The sequence below is a fragment of the Copadichromis virginalis genome, linkage group LG20 (genome assembly GCF_057382275.1).
Source record: "Copadichromis virginalis isolate Kocher_CV1m ecotype Utaka linkage group LG20, C_Virginalis_male_GT1.1, whole genome shotgun sequence".
Classification (NCBI taxonomy): Eukaryota; Metazoa; Chordata; class Actinopteri; order Cichliformes; family Cichlidae; genus Copadichromis; species Copadichromis virginalis.
The window spans coordinates 693,634-710,000 of record NC_140637.1 but is presented as its reverse complement, the minus strand read 5'-3'; the positions used below and the strand labels follow the sequence as shown (position 1 = coordinate 710,000).

The following is a 16,367-nucleotide window of genomic DNA, read 5'->3' as shown; positions in this document are numbered from 1 at the left end:
CACTCCAACTTCAATATGTCATTTATCAGATTAGGACAAAAATTGCGTCTTTCTTTGGAAAGACTCTTCCATCTCTATCAGTTTAACAAAACACGTATATCCACTGTCGACCCTCAGCAGACGTCCTCAGAGTGTCACAGTTCATCACCACTTTTATGAGCCTTCATCTCACTTACGCTTTAACTTAAGGAGACAATGCCACTTCTCATAGCCACTCCATGGTTCTTGAAACCTCACTGGTACCTCGGCCCAGCAGTTCTCACACTGACGCTTACAGAGAGTGTACATCTGTGCAGCAGCCATGCAAAACTCAAACCAGGGTTTACAAACTGTGCAGAACTTCCAAATCGTATTTAATGGGTAAGTCGGTGCTTGCCAAGCACGCTATCTGACTATAGGCACCAGTAAAATATTAATAAGTAGTGATAAAATATAACCATAATTGATGTTAAAACAGCCCAACTTGTGGCATGAGCAGATTTGGGTCCAGGAGAAAATGGCTACAAAGATTTAGTGTTAAATATAGTATTCAAACTCTAAGAGTGTTAGCCGAGCCGAGCAGTATCCAACTTGAAAACCTAAATGCGTGAGCAAACTTTACATGTATCTCTGGACTATTTGTTTCCACCCTTGCGGCTCGCATTATAGGATCTAGAAAGAAGTCTCCATTACCTTACTATACCGAACAAGCGACTTGGAAGCATTTCCATGTGATGAAGTCCTCCATTGACAAAACCTCAAAGGACGAGTTGGAGGAGCTGGGTGGAGCCTGCCTAGGCCTTGACATAATAAGACACCTATAGGCTCAACAGCTGACACACACGTCGAAGGTAAACACATGTGTCAGAGGGCACAGGAGCATAGACAGACATGATGAATGGGCTGAAGATCCCACGAGGCGGCGCGCATACAAACTTGCTCAGAGAGGGGAAGGTGATGTGGAGTCAGCCCCTCCTCATCGCTGCAACACAGAGAATCCCATTCACATACGGCACTGACCCTCCATGTCTCATCATTACCTATCACAACAATGGTGCTATAACGCCACGCGGTAATTGTGCGCATATGGCTGTGCAAAGGTGCATAGGTGTGAGCATCCACTTCAAGTTCTTGTGTACAAAGTGCTGTGACGTCATATATTTCCGTGAGCTCAGAGTCATTAGCAAAATGATGTCAGTATATGTGAATGTAATTTTTAGAAAAACCACAAAAACATAATATTGCCTATATTGGCTTGCTGAAAATATGAACGTGTAAATGAGGCTTTTCAGTCTAAAGGTGTGTGTGAGTGTGTGCACATGCTGCATTCATTTGTGTGTTCGTTTTTAAGTTTGTGAAAACCCGCGTGTGTGTGTCCAGGTCCCTGCGAGAGATCAGTGAGCAGGGACATGACCTTGCCAGTACAGCTGGTCTCTCTGTGTGTTTAGTCAGTGTAACCATGGCGATGGTGCTATGCAGACAGGATGTCTACATTGGGGATTTTGAAGTCATAACGTCGCTACTGCTCTAAGCTTCATTATGCCATGAGTTACTGTAAGCGGGCAGCAGATGGATATGTGACAGAATGTAATCTGGAGTTGTAATTGAGGTCTTGCTATGTTTCCACTGTGTAGAATATTTCATTTGCACTTGAGTGAAGACATGATAAAAGAAATGAGTGGTGGCATTTGACCTGAATTTACTTTTGTATAATCTCACACCATAACTGTTCAGAAGGCTTTCAAGCGTCAAGGACAAATGTGGGTATAATAGGATATAAAAAGCTTAAGGATCTTGTTTGTTATTTTCAGCCTTTCTGTCCAACATGTTATTTAGAACCTTTTTAGAGAAGAAGAAAAAGCAGACAGCTATATTAATGTCATATTTACAACGTCTCTTTATATGTTCATTTAGTTATTAAATTGGATTCTTATAGCAGTTACTGTCACAAAGAAACAGCTATTCAGAGTATATTTTCTCTGTGTTTAATCATTGCATTTAAAGCTTTCTATTTAATCTTACTTTAGTAGTTTAGATTTGTGTCCATCAAGCAATACCAGGAAGAAGTAGGAGATCACTTCGAGTAAATGTAAGTTAAGACATTTTTTGCCAAATATTCAAAGTAATAAAAAAGCCATCTTCAATGACAGAAGCACATAATATGATCGCCGACAGAGATATTAACATTAGCGAGTCTGTTGGGAAGTTCATTAGGAAACAAAAACCAATGACAAACTGCTGCAAGTACTAAAAGATGCTTGGAAGAACCTGCCTGCCAAGTGTCTTCAAAACTGTATAAGACTACTAAGGAAATCAAAGCTCTTTTGAACTAAATACTGACTTTATTTATTTAAAAAAAAAAAAAACAATTGGTGGCCAATTACTTGAAAACATGCTCCACCTCTCCATGAATCGCTTCCTTATCGTGGTGGAGGGGTTTGTGTGACCCAGGGATCCCAGGGGCTATGTTGTCTGGGGGCTGTTGTCTGATTGGGAGGAACGGCCTCCCTGATCTGAACCCGAGCGGTGCTTTGTTACTGGACTTCTGTGCAAATCACAGTTTGGCCATAACGAACACCTTGTTTGAAAATAAGAGTGTCCATAAGTGCACGTGGCACCAGGACGCTCTGGGCCGCAGGTCGATGATTGATTTTGTAATCGTATCACCAGACCTGCGACCATATGTTCTGGACACTCGAGTAAAGAGAGGGGCTGAGCTGTCAACTGATCACCACCTGGTGGTGAGTTGGATCAGGTGGCGGGGGAGGACGCTGGACAGACCTGGTGCACCTAAATGCGTAGTGAGGGTGTGCTGGGAACGTCTAGCAGAGGCCCCAGTCCGCGAGATCTTCAACGCACACCTCCGGCAGAGCTTCAACAGCATTCCGAGGGAGACTGGGGACATTGAGTCCAAATGGACCATGTTCAGCGTCTCCATTTCCGAAACTGCTGCATTGAGCTGCGGCCGCAAGGTGGTTGGTGCCTGCCGTGGTGGTAATCCCCGAACCAAATGGTGGACACCAGAGGTGAAGGGAGCCACCAGGCTGAAGAAGGAGTCCTATCGGGCTTGGTTATCCTGTGGGACTCCGGAGGCAGCCGACAGGTATCGACAGGCCAAGCGGAGTGCGGCTCGGGCAGTGGCTGAAGCAAAAACTCGGGTGTGGGAGGAGTTCGGAGAGGCCATGGAAAAAGACTTTCGGACTGCCTCGAAGAGATTCTGGCAAACCATCAGGCGTCTCAGGAGGGGAAAGCGGTGCTCTACCTGCACTGTGTATAGTGCTGGCGGAGCGCTGCTGACGTCGACTGAGAAAATTGTCAGGCGGTGGAAGGAATACTTCGAGGACCTCCTTAATCCCACTGACACGTCTTCCGAGGAGGAAGCAGAGTCTGGGGATGAGGGGAATGACCCGCCAATTTCCGGGGGCGAGGTCACTGAGGCAGTTAAACAACTCCTTGGTGGCAGAGCCCCTGGTGTTGATGAGGTCCGCCCCGAGTTCCTGAAGGCTCTGGACGTTGTAGGGCTGTCCTGGTTGACACGCCTCTGCAATGTTGCGTGGAGATCAGGGGCAGTACCTGTGGACTGGCAGACCGGGGTGGTGGTCCCCATCTTTAAGAAGGGGGACCGGAGGGTGTGTTCCAACTACAGGGGGATCACACTCCTCAGCCTCCCTGGGAAAGTCTATGCCAGGGTGCTGGAAAGGAGAGTTCGTCCGCTAGTCGAACCTCGGATACAGGAGGAACAATGCGGTTTTCGTCCTGGTCGCGGAACACTGGACCAGCTCTTTATCCTCTCGAGGATACTTGAGGGTGCATGGGAGTTTGCCCAACCAGTCTACATGTGTTTTGTGGACTTGGAGAAGGCATTCGACCGTGTCCCTCGGGGTGTCCTGTGGGAGGTGTTGCGGGAGTATGGGGTGTCTGGCCCATTGCTACGGGCCATTCGATCCCTATACAACCGTTGTAAGAGCTTGGTTCGCATTGCCGGCAATAAGTCGGACTCGTCCCGGTGGGTGATGGGCTCCGCCAGGGCTGCCCTTTGTCTCCGGTTCGGTTCATAATTTTTATGGACAGGATTTCTAGGCGCAGCCAAGTGGCGGAGGGCTTTCGCTTTGGTGGCCTCAGAATCTCATCTCTGCTTTGATGTGGTTCTGTTGGCTTCATCGGGTGAGGGCCTCCAGCTCGCACTGGAACAGTTCGCAGCCGAGTGTGAAGCAGCGGGAATGAGGATCAGCACCTCCAAATCTGAGGCCATGGTTCTCAGCCGAAAAAGAGTGCCCACTCCGGGTCGGGGATGAGTTCCTGCCCCAAGTGGAGGAGTTCAAGTATCTCGGGGTCTTGTTCGCGAGTTTGGGAGAAGGGAGCCGGAGATCGACAGACGGATTGGTGCGGCGGCTGCAGTGATGCGGATGCTGCACCGGTCCATCGTGGTGAAGAGGGAGCTGAGTGTAAAAGCGAAGCTCTCAATTTACCGATCGATCTACGTCCCTACCCTCACCTATGGCCACGAGCTGTGGGTAGTGACCGAAAGAACGAGATCGCGGATACAAGCGGCGGAAATGAGCTTCCTCCGAAGGGTGGCTGGCCTCTCCCTTAGAGATAGGGTGAGAAGTTCAGCCATCCGGGAGGGGCTCAGAGTAGAGCCGCTGCTGCTCCACATCGAAAGGAGCCAGCTGAGGTGGTTCGGGCATCTGACAAGGATGCCCCCTGGGCGCCTCCTGGGTGAGGTGTTCCAGGCGTGTCCCACTGGGAGGAGGCCCCGGGGCAGACCCAGGACACGCTGGAGAGATTATATCTCTCGGCTGGCCTGGGAACGCCTTGGTGTTCCCCCGGATAAGCTGGAGGAGGTGGCTGGGGAGAGGGAGGTCTGGGCCTCTCTGCTTAGGCTGCTGCCCCCGCGACCCGGCCCCGGACAAAGCGGATGAAGATGGATGGATAGATGCTCCACATGAAAAGTAAAAATATTTAAAAGGTATGCGTTCTTTGTTTCAGTGTGATGCAGGTATTTGCTGATATATGTTGTGCTAAAGTTGGTCATTTTACTCCAACAACTGCTCTTCATATGGCTCTTCCAACTCTTTACAGCTATAGTTCAGCTTCACATTTCTTTCTTCCACCACTCCCTACATCCATCAGTCCCTCCATCAATCCCTGGCCCAGCATATCATTCTCCATCATGTACTATTTCCTCCCTAAATCTATGATACAACTTCCTCTTTTCCTCATTCTGTCTTGTAATTTTTTCCTCCATCTCTTAACTTTTCAACTTGCCACTTAGCTACCCCAAAGAAGTTCCGCTTTATCAACTCTGCATCGAAGCTGCCACTGTTTTTCCCCCCTTTCTTTCCACTATCGTCGTTTCCATCACTGAAATGTAAACAGAGATAATATCACCTACATTCCCAAAGTCTATAGAAGGATCAGGTTCAGTAAGCCACTGCGATGTTGTGGCATATATAGTTTTATCCTATTCAGACTATGGAAACATCTCAATGACTAGCTATTCAAAATGTCCAAACACATAATTTCTCTATTGTGCACCTATACCCCATGACCCAAGACTTGTTTAATGACTAGCTCCTCCAGAGGCCATCTGTGTGAGTGTGAGTGTTTGTATGTGTGTGTGAATATTGTACAGTGTGGTGGAAACTCAATCTGGTGTGGGGTGACAGAGGAGACCTGCAGTGTTCTTAAGCATTAAGCATTCAGCTATATAGCTATATCTGTAAAAGGCAAATATGAAAATGCTCTCCCTCTCTCTTTCTCACACACACACACACACACACACACACACACACACACACACACACACACACACACACACACACACACACACACACACACACGATGAACAGGGAAACCCAGAATGCAATGAGAGTATTGAAAATGCTTTTTCCTTCCTTGTCTCTTTCATTAACAGTGTTGAAAAGCCAAGAGTTCTCTACCTCCCTCTGGCTTACACACACACACACACAGACACACACACGCACACATATATATGCACACATTAAAGACACACACAGAAAGCTCTCCAATTCATTGGAGACATGCCTCACATGGTTTGCTTCAGCTGGTCTTCTTGACAAATGCCACATTACAGCAGAGGGAAGGAGAAACTTGGCATGCAATCAAACTTCTCTCATGATTTAAGATTTGAAATGCTTCAGCATGTGCAGTCCCTCCATTCCACTCTCTGCTCCCTCTCATTCCCTCTTTCTGCCCGAATGTTTTCTGCTTTCCCCCTAACGTGTCTCGCTTGTTACCTCTCTTTCATTGCTCTATCTTTCCTGTTTAGCTTTCCCTCTGCTAACTTGGAGCAGAGCTGTGCTCTGGGAATATGGCCCCTTTTAAAGGAGTAAGCCACAGTTTGTGTAAGTATGTGCATGTCTGCAGACGTGAGTGATTATATGCGAGTTCCACTGAGGCTGTGTGTACGTTCTGCAAGTGTATCTTTGCAGCTTGTTCAGCTGTGTGTCAGTCTCACGAAGCTTTGCCCTTTGCAGTTCAACAGTCCTTTAATCCTCATCACCAGTGACCCCTAACCCCTGCTTCTAACCTCTTCACGCACACACACACTTAACTGTGTACAACAGACCACACACACAAACATGCACATTCATGCCTCTCATGTCCCCTTATCAATGGCACATTTCTAAAGGTCTTACCAATGCAGGCTTGAACAAAAGCTGAAGGTTCTACTTTGTTGTTTTTGTTGTTCATGTCAGCGAATCATCACAACAACCTTCTTCCTCAGACATATTTCTAATAAAATCAATATAAGCTACCGGACCACTAACTCACTAAAATAATCACATGCTACTTTGCTGAGCATTTTTCTATACTGTACGTAGACCACGCTTTCTGACTTTATCATATGTTATTCATTTCCACTGATAAACATTCCCAGTAATGCTTGGAGGGTGGAAATTGAAACAGACAGGAAGGTGGTTTGTATCAGCAGTGTGTGTGTTTGTGTGTGTGTATGAAGATAGACAGGCAAAGGGCACCCTGCTGTCAGTAGTCAGAAATACCCTATACAGCTATATGTACATCAGATATGTGTGGTCTGAAGAGCTGAAGCCACAGTAGGCTTTAACAATTGTGTTTTCAATACATACAGAATGTGCCAGCCTTCTCTTTTGTACTGCACTGAGTAGCTGACATTAAAGGCATTTCTCCGCAGCACATGACAAGCAGATATGTGGTTCCATGCTCCTTCAATCAGAGCGCTCAAAGCAAACGCACATGTAGCCAAGCCACTTGCAGATCACTGAACTCACTCACACATCCATACACAACCACTGACATACACTCACACATGGAAATGCAAACAGTTCTACACATCCTCCTCCTAAGCTTCCTTCTGCTCTAACTCCCTCTGTGTCACAAAGACACACGAAGCAAGAGCTGCACACAAATCTAAGACTACACCACCTGTCCTCAATAAACTGAACTTTTCACGAGGCACCTTTAGACAACGGCTGATCCTGCTTCAGAATACACCTCAGAGCTGATGTCTATATCACACTCAAACACGAACGCATATGTGAACAGGTGAGCAGATAAATGTGCCTAATACAATATTAGACACAGGTTTATGAGCTGCAGTGAAAAAAATGCTGCTATTTTTACAAATGTTCTTGATAAAACAGTGAGTAAATCATGCCAGTGCCCATCATACCATGCCAAAAAAAGAAAATCTACTTTTATGGGCTGTCAGTCACTTGCACTCACACTTTTAGTGTACTTTTATCCCCCCTTCGGAGGCAGCTGTGGCTCAGGAGGTACAGCAGGTCGTCTACCAATCGGAGGGTCAGGGGTTCGATCCTCCAACTTGCATGTCAAAGTATCCTTGGACAATATACTTAACCAAGAGTTCCCCTGAATGCATTTATTATAGTGTTTGTGAACATTAAGTTAGTGCACTGTACTAAGAAAAGGGCTTTTGTATGAAAGGGTGAATGAGGTTTGTAGCAAGAAAGTGTTTAAACTGAGTAGAAAAGTGTAGAATCGCTCACTACCAGTCGATATGGTAGCTCCGTGTCAACACGTGGGGTACTGGGGCAATAATTTAATTTTAAAAATGCATAACTAAGAAATTACTATGTAACTGAAAACATTAACTTGGGATCAACAATTTCTACTTGAGATACATTTGAATGGCATTTATGTAATAGTGTAATGGAGCCAAAAACAAAGATTAGAAAGTTAAAGGACAGTGGTTTAATTCCAGACTCTCCCAGTCTGCATGTTGATGTGTTCCCTGACTCAATACTGAACCCCAAACTGCCTCAGATGCATCAAATCACATGATTTTTAAAAAAGTAAAACATTTGATAATTAACTTCTTACAACTGAAATTATTCACACAGTCCTGATGTTTCAGGGAAATAATGTTAAACATGGTGTCCAGTGCTGTGACTTCTTACCTAAAAACATGGTGTATTTCTAAAGTAGTGATACAGCATGACTCAAATTTTTACCCCTCTGTTAGCATCTTATTACTAAAATATCCAGTGCTACTCATTTTACTACACATCTTGCACTGCAAGAACGTTGCCTTTAACTTTAACCTAAACAATAAGCACATGAAAATGGCACGTTTCTAATATTGTGACCTAAACCACAACACTAACCACTTTGTAAAGACAGATGTTTGGGCCGACAGCTGTACTCAATTCAGTTAAACTTCAACTAAAAGCTACCTAATGTAACTGAAAGTGAGTGCGGTATATGTAGACATGTAGGTGACTGCGACACTCACTTCATCTCCAGAATCTCCTCCAGCTGTTTTCGTCTCTCCTGTCGCAGACTGTTCAGATGTCCGTCTCTTTCATGCAGCGACTGCTGAGTGGAGGACAGACGCAGTTTTGTGGCGTCCAGCTCCTGGCGCGTCTTCTCCAAAGCTCCCATCAGCTCCTCCAGCTATTCAGTGGAAGACAAAGAAGGAAGGTGGTATAAACACACTAGAGGACCCACATTGATCCGTTCTTAATTATAAGATAAGTTTATAATAATACAAAGAAACATGTCTATTCTGCACTTATGCATGCACACTCACACACAGAAGTGAGCATGCTAAAGTAATTTGATATAGGACAAGTTATCTGCTGTCTGTGTGTGTGTCAAGAACGTGTGTTGGATTGCCAAAAGATGACATAAAATGACAGCCTAAACATTGAAAATCAATGGCCAGCTGACATTTAGGAGCAGGAGAAATTACTCGGGGTCACAGGTTAGCTGAGTGATTGTTCTGACCCTCTCCTCTCAACCCTCGCCTTTCACTTATCATATTCTCAAGTGCAGTTGTGCTTTAGAGCTGAGGATAATGATCAACCTCTTGACTGCATCCTCTGTATCTGCACACACATGTGTGTCTGACAGGATATGACCTCAGGGCGTCATTAGACAGGAAGTGTCTAATTGTCTAACAGCTAGCACTTCACAATAGGATGCAGTATTACTCAAGCATGTACAGATGTAAATGTAAAACAACAGGAACATACATTTATCATTGTTTACTTTTGATGAGCTGCTAATTTGTGATACAGGGTAAAAAAAATCTAAAGTTTGGAAGAAAAAAAGGAGAAAGAAAAATGCAGAGAAAAGGATTATTGGGGAAAACCACTGCATGGGGTAGGACATGAGAGAAAGGAATGGGCCTCTTTTATGAAGGAGCCAAATGGTTCACACATTTTCAGGACAGTTTCCATCTCCTCCAGTTTTCTAGGTGTGTTTCACAGATGTCAGCTTACGTGCTCACTCTTCATGAATATCACACGCTGAATACGAGAAGAAAAAAGCAAAGGGAGTGCGGAGCGCTGAAACTTAAACAGTACGGTTGGAAAATGACGACTTTCAGTCAAAACTTCTTCAAAATGTAACAAAATATTCAATAAAATACACCCCATAGCTCTGCCAAGAACAATTGACCTCAGTAGTTTCTAGCTGTTAATAGACCGAGCAACGTCAAAATATGCACGTCTCCAAACTTACACCATTTTAATATTCACTGTTTGATTCCAGGATCGAGTGCATACAAAGCCAATCTTTTCTTCTTGAAAGCCAAGGGTCACACACACAGCTCCACTTACACCCACCACATGCCTATCAACCCTCATGCACCAACTTTTCCCTTCCCAGTCCCTTATTAGTCCACCACCCAGGCTAGCCCTCACTTCACAATCACATCATTAATAAGGAATACAATGCATTTTAGTGAAATTAGGGACCTAATCAGCTTAGCAGTGAGCCTGTGCGTGCTAATTTAGCTCAACTTCAAGGCAAAGCCCCCCAGCCAGGCTAAGGCCTTCTAAGGCTGGCCCAAAGCCCCTTTAGTTGATAAGCTGATTGAGGGCTCAGAGGTAAGGGCCAAATCCCTCTTGTCCGTTTGCGTTGTGTTGCTGGTTCAAAGGCCTAGTTCAAACGCCACAGAGGGGAGAGCAAAACAGCAGAAATCAAGAACAAGAGAGAGAGAGCGCGGAGATAATTGCGTGAGACAACTTAAGAAGGCAGATGGGAACACGCAAGGCTCGGGACAGTGGCTGGACAGCAGAGATGATTGTATGAGAAAGACGAGAGGCAGAGGGAGTGAGAGACTTAGAAAACAAGGGTGTGAAAAAAAGTGACCCAGGGCATTACCCATGCTCCATTTCAGCAGGTCAGGCTGATGGAAGACTTTCAGCGCATTACACATCATGAGACTGATTACTCTGGGACAGAGGGGAGAAGAAAGAAGAAAATCAAGCAAAGAGTGAGGAGAGGAGGGGTGAGAATGTGAGTTTGGCAGGGCGGGCTGAAGCAGTGCCAGAGTCAGGTGATGTTTCAAAGGAACTGGTTCCTCTCTAAGTCGCTCCACGCACTCTTTTCCAGTCTCCGAGGCAAGACTGGTGATTGACTGACAACTGTCTAGTTTTAAAATGATGGCATGCTGAACCGCTCCCGTCTTATGTGGTAACGTTATTTTGGCTGACAAAGCTCACTCCTTTGACAGCGAACAGTGAGCATCGGTGACTGAGCACCTTGAGCACTCGGGCAGCTTTCCTTGTGTCAACAGTGTGGCTGTAACTCCATTCTAGTTCAGCTCGTGTCAAGTTCAGTCGCTAGTATGACCACACGCTGGCTCGGTATGTTTTCTATGCGTAGGGTTTGGATTGACTTATAATAAAGGCTTGTGACTATGGCTCGTGGGGTCAATGAATGTTAATGTGTCATCAGCTAGAAAAGGCTTTTCCTGAATCTTTGGGTAATCTCAGGTCACAGCTGAATCATTTACTTCTATGCGTGCAAAAAGTCCCTCAGACATAAATATACTTTTCTGACTTTGCAGTGAATCAGAATATTGTTTGATAAACACAGTATCCATGCTGAATGCAAGTCAAGCGTGCAAAAGTACAGAAATTGTGAAAAGAAGGGAGAAAAAAAACAAAAAAAAACAAGCCGCAGTTAGCGTTGGCGCTCGCAAAATTTTCTAAACTGAGTTTGACCTTCTCTTACTTTGCTGCTCCGGCCTCTCTTCATCTTTTAAACTCTCCCAGGAAGCACACGTGTGTGTTTGAGGCAATATAGCCGCCATTCTGCCTCAAAATGTTGGTTCTTGTTTTAACCGCCGATTGCTCTCATGTTACTTGTGGCACTCGTAAGTAATGCGAGGTCATTCTCATTCAAATGCATGCTCACACCGAGAGGAAACACACTCCCTTGCCTTGTTTCTCTTTCCCACCGCAGACACACCTACGTACACACACACACACACACACACACACACACGTAAACTTTTTTGGGGCCTGCTCAAAGTTGTAGACGGACCAGCAGGCAGCCAGAAAGGCAGCCAGATAAGCAGGACATGTGGTTAAAAGGGGCAACCTGTGCTCCATCAAGTCTCCAGCTTTGTCAGTCACTCTGCTTACAGAGACATAAACTCACAACATCTCAAACGTATGCTTACATTTTCAAAGATGCAAAGTTAACAAGAAAAAACGAAAGGAGGCCACTGGAATTTTTTCTCCTTTTTTTTGGTTTGAAATTTCAGTCAAGAAGAATAAAATAAACAAAAGAGTGTTTAGAGAATAAAAAGTAAATTAAGAAGAAAAAGCAATAACAGAGAGGAAACAAAAGGCAACTACCCATTTGGTAATAATGATATAATGGTCTGCCTGCAGCTACATTTTGAACCACATGGAGGCGCAGTTAAGTTTTGTTTTTTGCAGTGGTCCTGAAGTCCTGAATGATCTGATCAACTGATCACAGAGTTTAAAAGGTACACAAGGAAACCTGTGTGGAGAGCCTCGAGACTATCTGTGTGCATGCGTGCGAGTAAATGTATATGGTGGTATGGCGCCCGATACGCGTGCGCTACGCCGGGTAAACCTGTCTCTGGGCCTGAACCCGGGCAGCCTCCTCCTGTGCCCAGAGAGCCTCCCTATGTGCAGAGGTGTTCATGCTTTCTCTCAGTGCCCTCTCCAGCTCCATGATCCGCTCAGCTGTGTCCCGCATGGCATCCTGGGAAGCCAAAAGAGGAAGCTAGGGGCATGAAGATTTAAGGGGAGGGGTTTTGGAAGCAAAGCAGCAAAAAGCAGGAAGATGAATGTTTTTTCAGTATAGTTTGTTCTTAAATGTTCAAACGATTTGGTGCACAAATCATCTGCATTCACACTGCACTGTTTGGTCCTTTGCAAAAAAAAAATCATTCTAGCTAAATCAGAAATGAAAGAAAAGAAAAACAAATCCTGCAGCTAGAGAAGCAAACAGACTTCCCACATGAAGAATTAGACACAGCCGAGACACAAGAGAGAGAGAAGTAGGGCAGAAAGAGTTTCTAAGTGCTGTGACCTTTGCTGCCATCCATGTGAGTGTGAGAATCTGTAGGTGTGGAGTAGACTGTGTGCATTTACATGCAGTTTGTGTGTGGCCTTTCACACCTATGGTGAGTGGAAGAAAAGGATCCGCTTCCACCCTGGTTGATGGAACTGTGAAAGAAAACACTGGACAGAAATAATAAACCCTCTGATTCTCCATCTCGCCACCTTTCTTTTTTTGTCAACTTTCTCTGCAGCACCGAAAGCGTTGACTCACTTTCTAGTTCACACGTTCACACTTTTCTGGGAGCACTACAGAAGCTTTGTGGACACGTGGACGAGGAAACAGTTTCCAGTGATTTTAAATGGTTAAACTAATGAACTGATAAAGCAAACTTATAATCTTCACACTAAACCCCAGATCTGAATTATAGAATTACAATCAAATTCTGGTTTGAACTCATATCAAACAATGAGCCTTTAACTATTACGGAAACATATAGTCCCATAATTCTCTGTAGAGTCACAGTGACACAAGATGACAATAAGAAGGGTATGTAAGAAAGAACAATTAATGGCAACACGCTACAAAATCTGTCCATAAGGAGCAACAAAAGTGTCACAAACCTGATATACTCATGCCTTACATCTACATGTAAAATATAAATGTGAACGAGGTATGTGAAAAGCAATAAGCACTGTTGAGTAATAGGGATGGCCGGACGCTCTCTAGGAAACGTGAGAATAAGTCTGGCTGACTGCTGTTAAAATGATATTTCATCTCAGAAATAGATGCTACATGTTTGTGAAAGTGAATATAATCTTTGAAAGAGTGGCATCAGCCAGCTTTAGCTGCCCTGTAAATGTGCACATGTCTCATGTCTGACAGGGATCTAGAAAATATTTTGTATTACAAGAGAAATCGCTTGTGATGGATTCCACACATGTAGTGAAAGTCATTTTATGAGACAGCGCCAGGAACACACAAGTTGCACATGAATAGCTTATTAAGTGCCTCCAATAAATACTAAAGAAGAGGAAATAAGTATAAGGTTGGTACAATTATCAGCCCATCAGTGCAGGAGGCTAACTCACTGAGCGAGTCAGTGGTGCAGACTAAAACTGCAGCAACAGGATTATCCGTAAGTGTGATGAAAACATTGCCAAGCCATCCGAATCACAAGTGGATACTTGTGGCACGTTACGTCGGCATGGCACAGCTGGAGGTGAGCGACAAACACCCACACGCACACACAGAGCCAGGCCGAGTGCGTCAACGGTCCGAAACTGTAATTGGATGTGACAGACAAGCAGTAACTCGATGCACCAGAATCAACAAGTACTGGTCTGACCCCACCCAACAGACAGAAACACGCACACACACACCCCACTGAGATGGGGCTGCCACTGCTGGACCCCTGAGTGTAACCTAACCAGAAAGCTGTGTCTGCCCCTGTATGAATGTGCACTATAAATGTGTCTGTGCATACATGTTTGCTTTAAGTTTTATTAGTAACACGAGAATATCGCTGGCTTTCAAGACTACAAAGAATGGGGAAAAATAGGGCAAGAAGATACAAAAGCACAGAGAACGGGGAGAAAAGTAAAGATAATTGCCTCTGCAGCAACAATCATCACCTAATTCCCCCAGGAAGGATCATTATGGCTCTGGTCTGTTCTGGCTTGATGAAGGGATTACGATCACTTACATAAACGAGCGGAGAGTGAGAGAATGCACATTTCCAGCAGCTGTGCACCTATGATCAGACATCTGTCTCAGTCTTTATGAACTGTTGTGTTTCATAATTTAAAATATGCTAAATATGTGTGCAGGGCCAGACATCTCATAAGTAATTTAGGTCCAGTTTACAGACTCTGGGAACAATCTTTTTTTTCTTCACATTTCCCCCTAAATCAAAAAACAAAACAAAAAACACAAAAAGAAGAAACCTTCCTTGCTATAATTCACTTTCAAAAACAGGTGAGCACCGAGGGTTGCTGATGCCTCTCAGTTACAGATAAAAGAGAAATAAAAGGCCGGTGTGAAGGTTTGAGGAGAATACTTCCGATGTGTTTTCTCTGTGTTTGTTAAGTGCAGCGTGGCGCGATGGAGACAATGGAGCAAAGAGATGTTATCGCTCCATCCCACAAACTCTTCTGGCAAGATTGGGAGAGTTTGTTTGTGTGTGTTTACCCTTGGAGCGTGCTGTGTTCCTGATGGAGCCAGAGATAAGAGAGAGACAGAGAGCAGTGGAAAGAGAAAGGAAGAGGCCACAACCAGCCTCACCGCTGAGCAGACACAATCCGGTCGTAATGTCTGACGTCACTAGCCGTGTCTGGGTCTAAACTCCGCTGCAGGTCCATATATCAAACGATCACTATGGCATTACTGAGAGTTGAAAAACTGTCTAAAGTCTTTCATCTTTAATAAAATGATCAGCATTCTGCTCTACCAGGTGTAACAATTGAGTTTAACATCCAGGCATCCATGAAAACGGAATTTATGACATTTAACGGAGTTAGAAGTTAGCAGGGAGTTAGCTCGCTAGCTTCTATCTAAATACAATATAGCATGTCCTGACTGCGGGGTTTTGGAAACAAATTAAAACGTACAGCTCTGCTATCACTTCCAGCATAAATGAAGACAGAAACTAAACAGCAGTGACGTTTGTAGGGTTACTGAAGTTGGGCTAGCTGGTATATAATGATGTGCTACGTGACCGCTAGCGACACAGCTATGTTAGCATAATATAAACAAGCTAACTTTTTTTCCACTCGATAAAAGTTAACGTGAGTGTTCTCGGTGGTCAGGAACAAATGTAATCGCATGGCAGGATGCTGTAAAAGGACCAAACTTCAGCCAGGAGAACAACTGAGATAATCCATCCACAATACGAGGTTAGTCATTCATATACTGCTGCATGGGCTGGGCTGTAGCTACATCCTAAGGTTTTAAAAACTGAGCTTAAATAAATGATTAGCGGTAATAAAAGCCGAGGGAGGTCAACAGTGATCACTGACTGTTTTAGGAGCTTTTTGAGATTAAATAAAAGAAAATACAAAACATTAAACATGTTAACAACACAAAAGCCATATTAAACACAGACTACTTTAGACCCGGAAGTAGGATTCGTCACGTCATCACTTAACGACCGGATATACAGATTGTATGTTGTGTCTCCATAGCCAGTGAATATTTGATCTAATGTAACCTGACTTCAACATTTCAATGTTTTATTGGTATGCCTTTGTTGCATTTTTAACAAATTCCTCCTATAGTTACCTCAAAATGTATTACATTAAATTGCTGTCTATTAGCTGACGTCTAAGAAACTTAAGTCTTATTCATGTTGGATTGATGTCCAAGTGATAAATTTCTTCTGAAACCTGCCCCAAAAATGGGGAAACGTTTTTCTTCAACTTAACTGCGCAATCGAATTGACTAAAATGTGGTGCACATGTGAAATCACTGTTAAAGTGGATTTTGCAATAACTCATAAGGATCAAAGGAGTCTTTGACGTCAGACGGTCTGGAGACAGAAATATCTATATTATAAACTGTTCTAATGGAGTTTGTGTGAATTTTATGTTCAT

The 16,367-nt window shown here is 44.3% G+C and overlaps 1 protein-coding gene across 1 annotated transcript in view; it reads right to left on the bottom strand.

Moving 5' to 3' along the window:
• LOC146683881 (ERC protein 2) overlaps positions 1 to 16,367 on the bottom strand; it is a 165,848-nt gene that overhangs the window by 65,807 nt on the left and 83,674 nt on the right. The window contains exons 13-14 of the mRNA XM_085444868.1: positions 12,346 to 12,498; positions 8,741 to 8,901 (exon numbers count right to left, since the gene is read on the bottom strand). Of these exons, the coding sequence (XP_085300994.1) occupies positions 8,741 to 8,901; positions 12,346 to 12,498 (314 nt within the window). The remainder of the gene's footprint in view (positions 1 to 8,740; positions 8,902 to 12,345; positions 12,499 to 16,367) is intronic.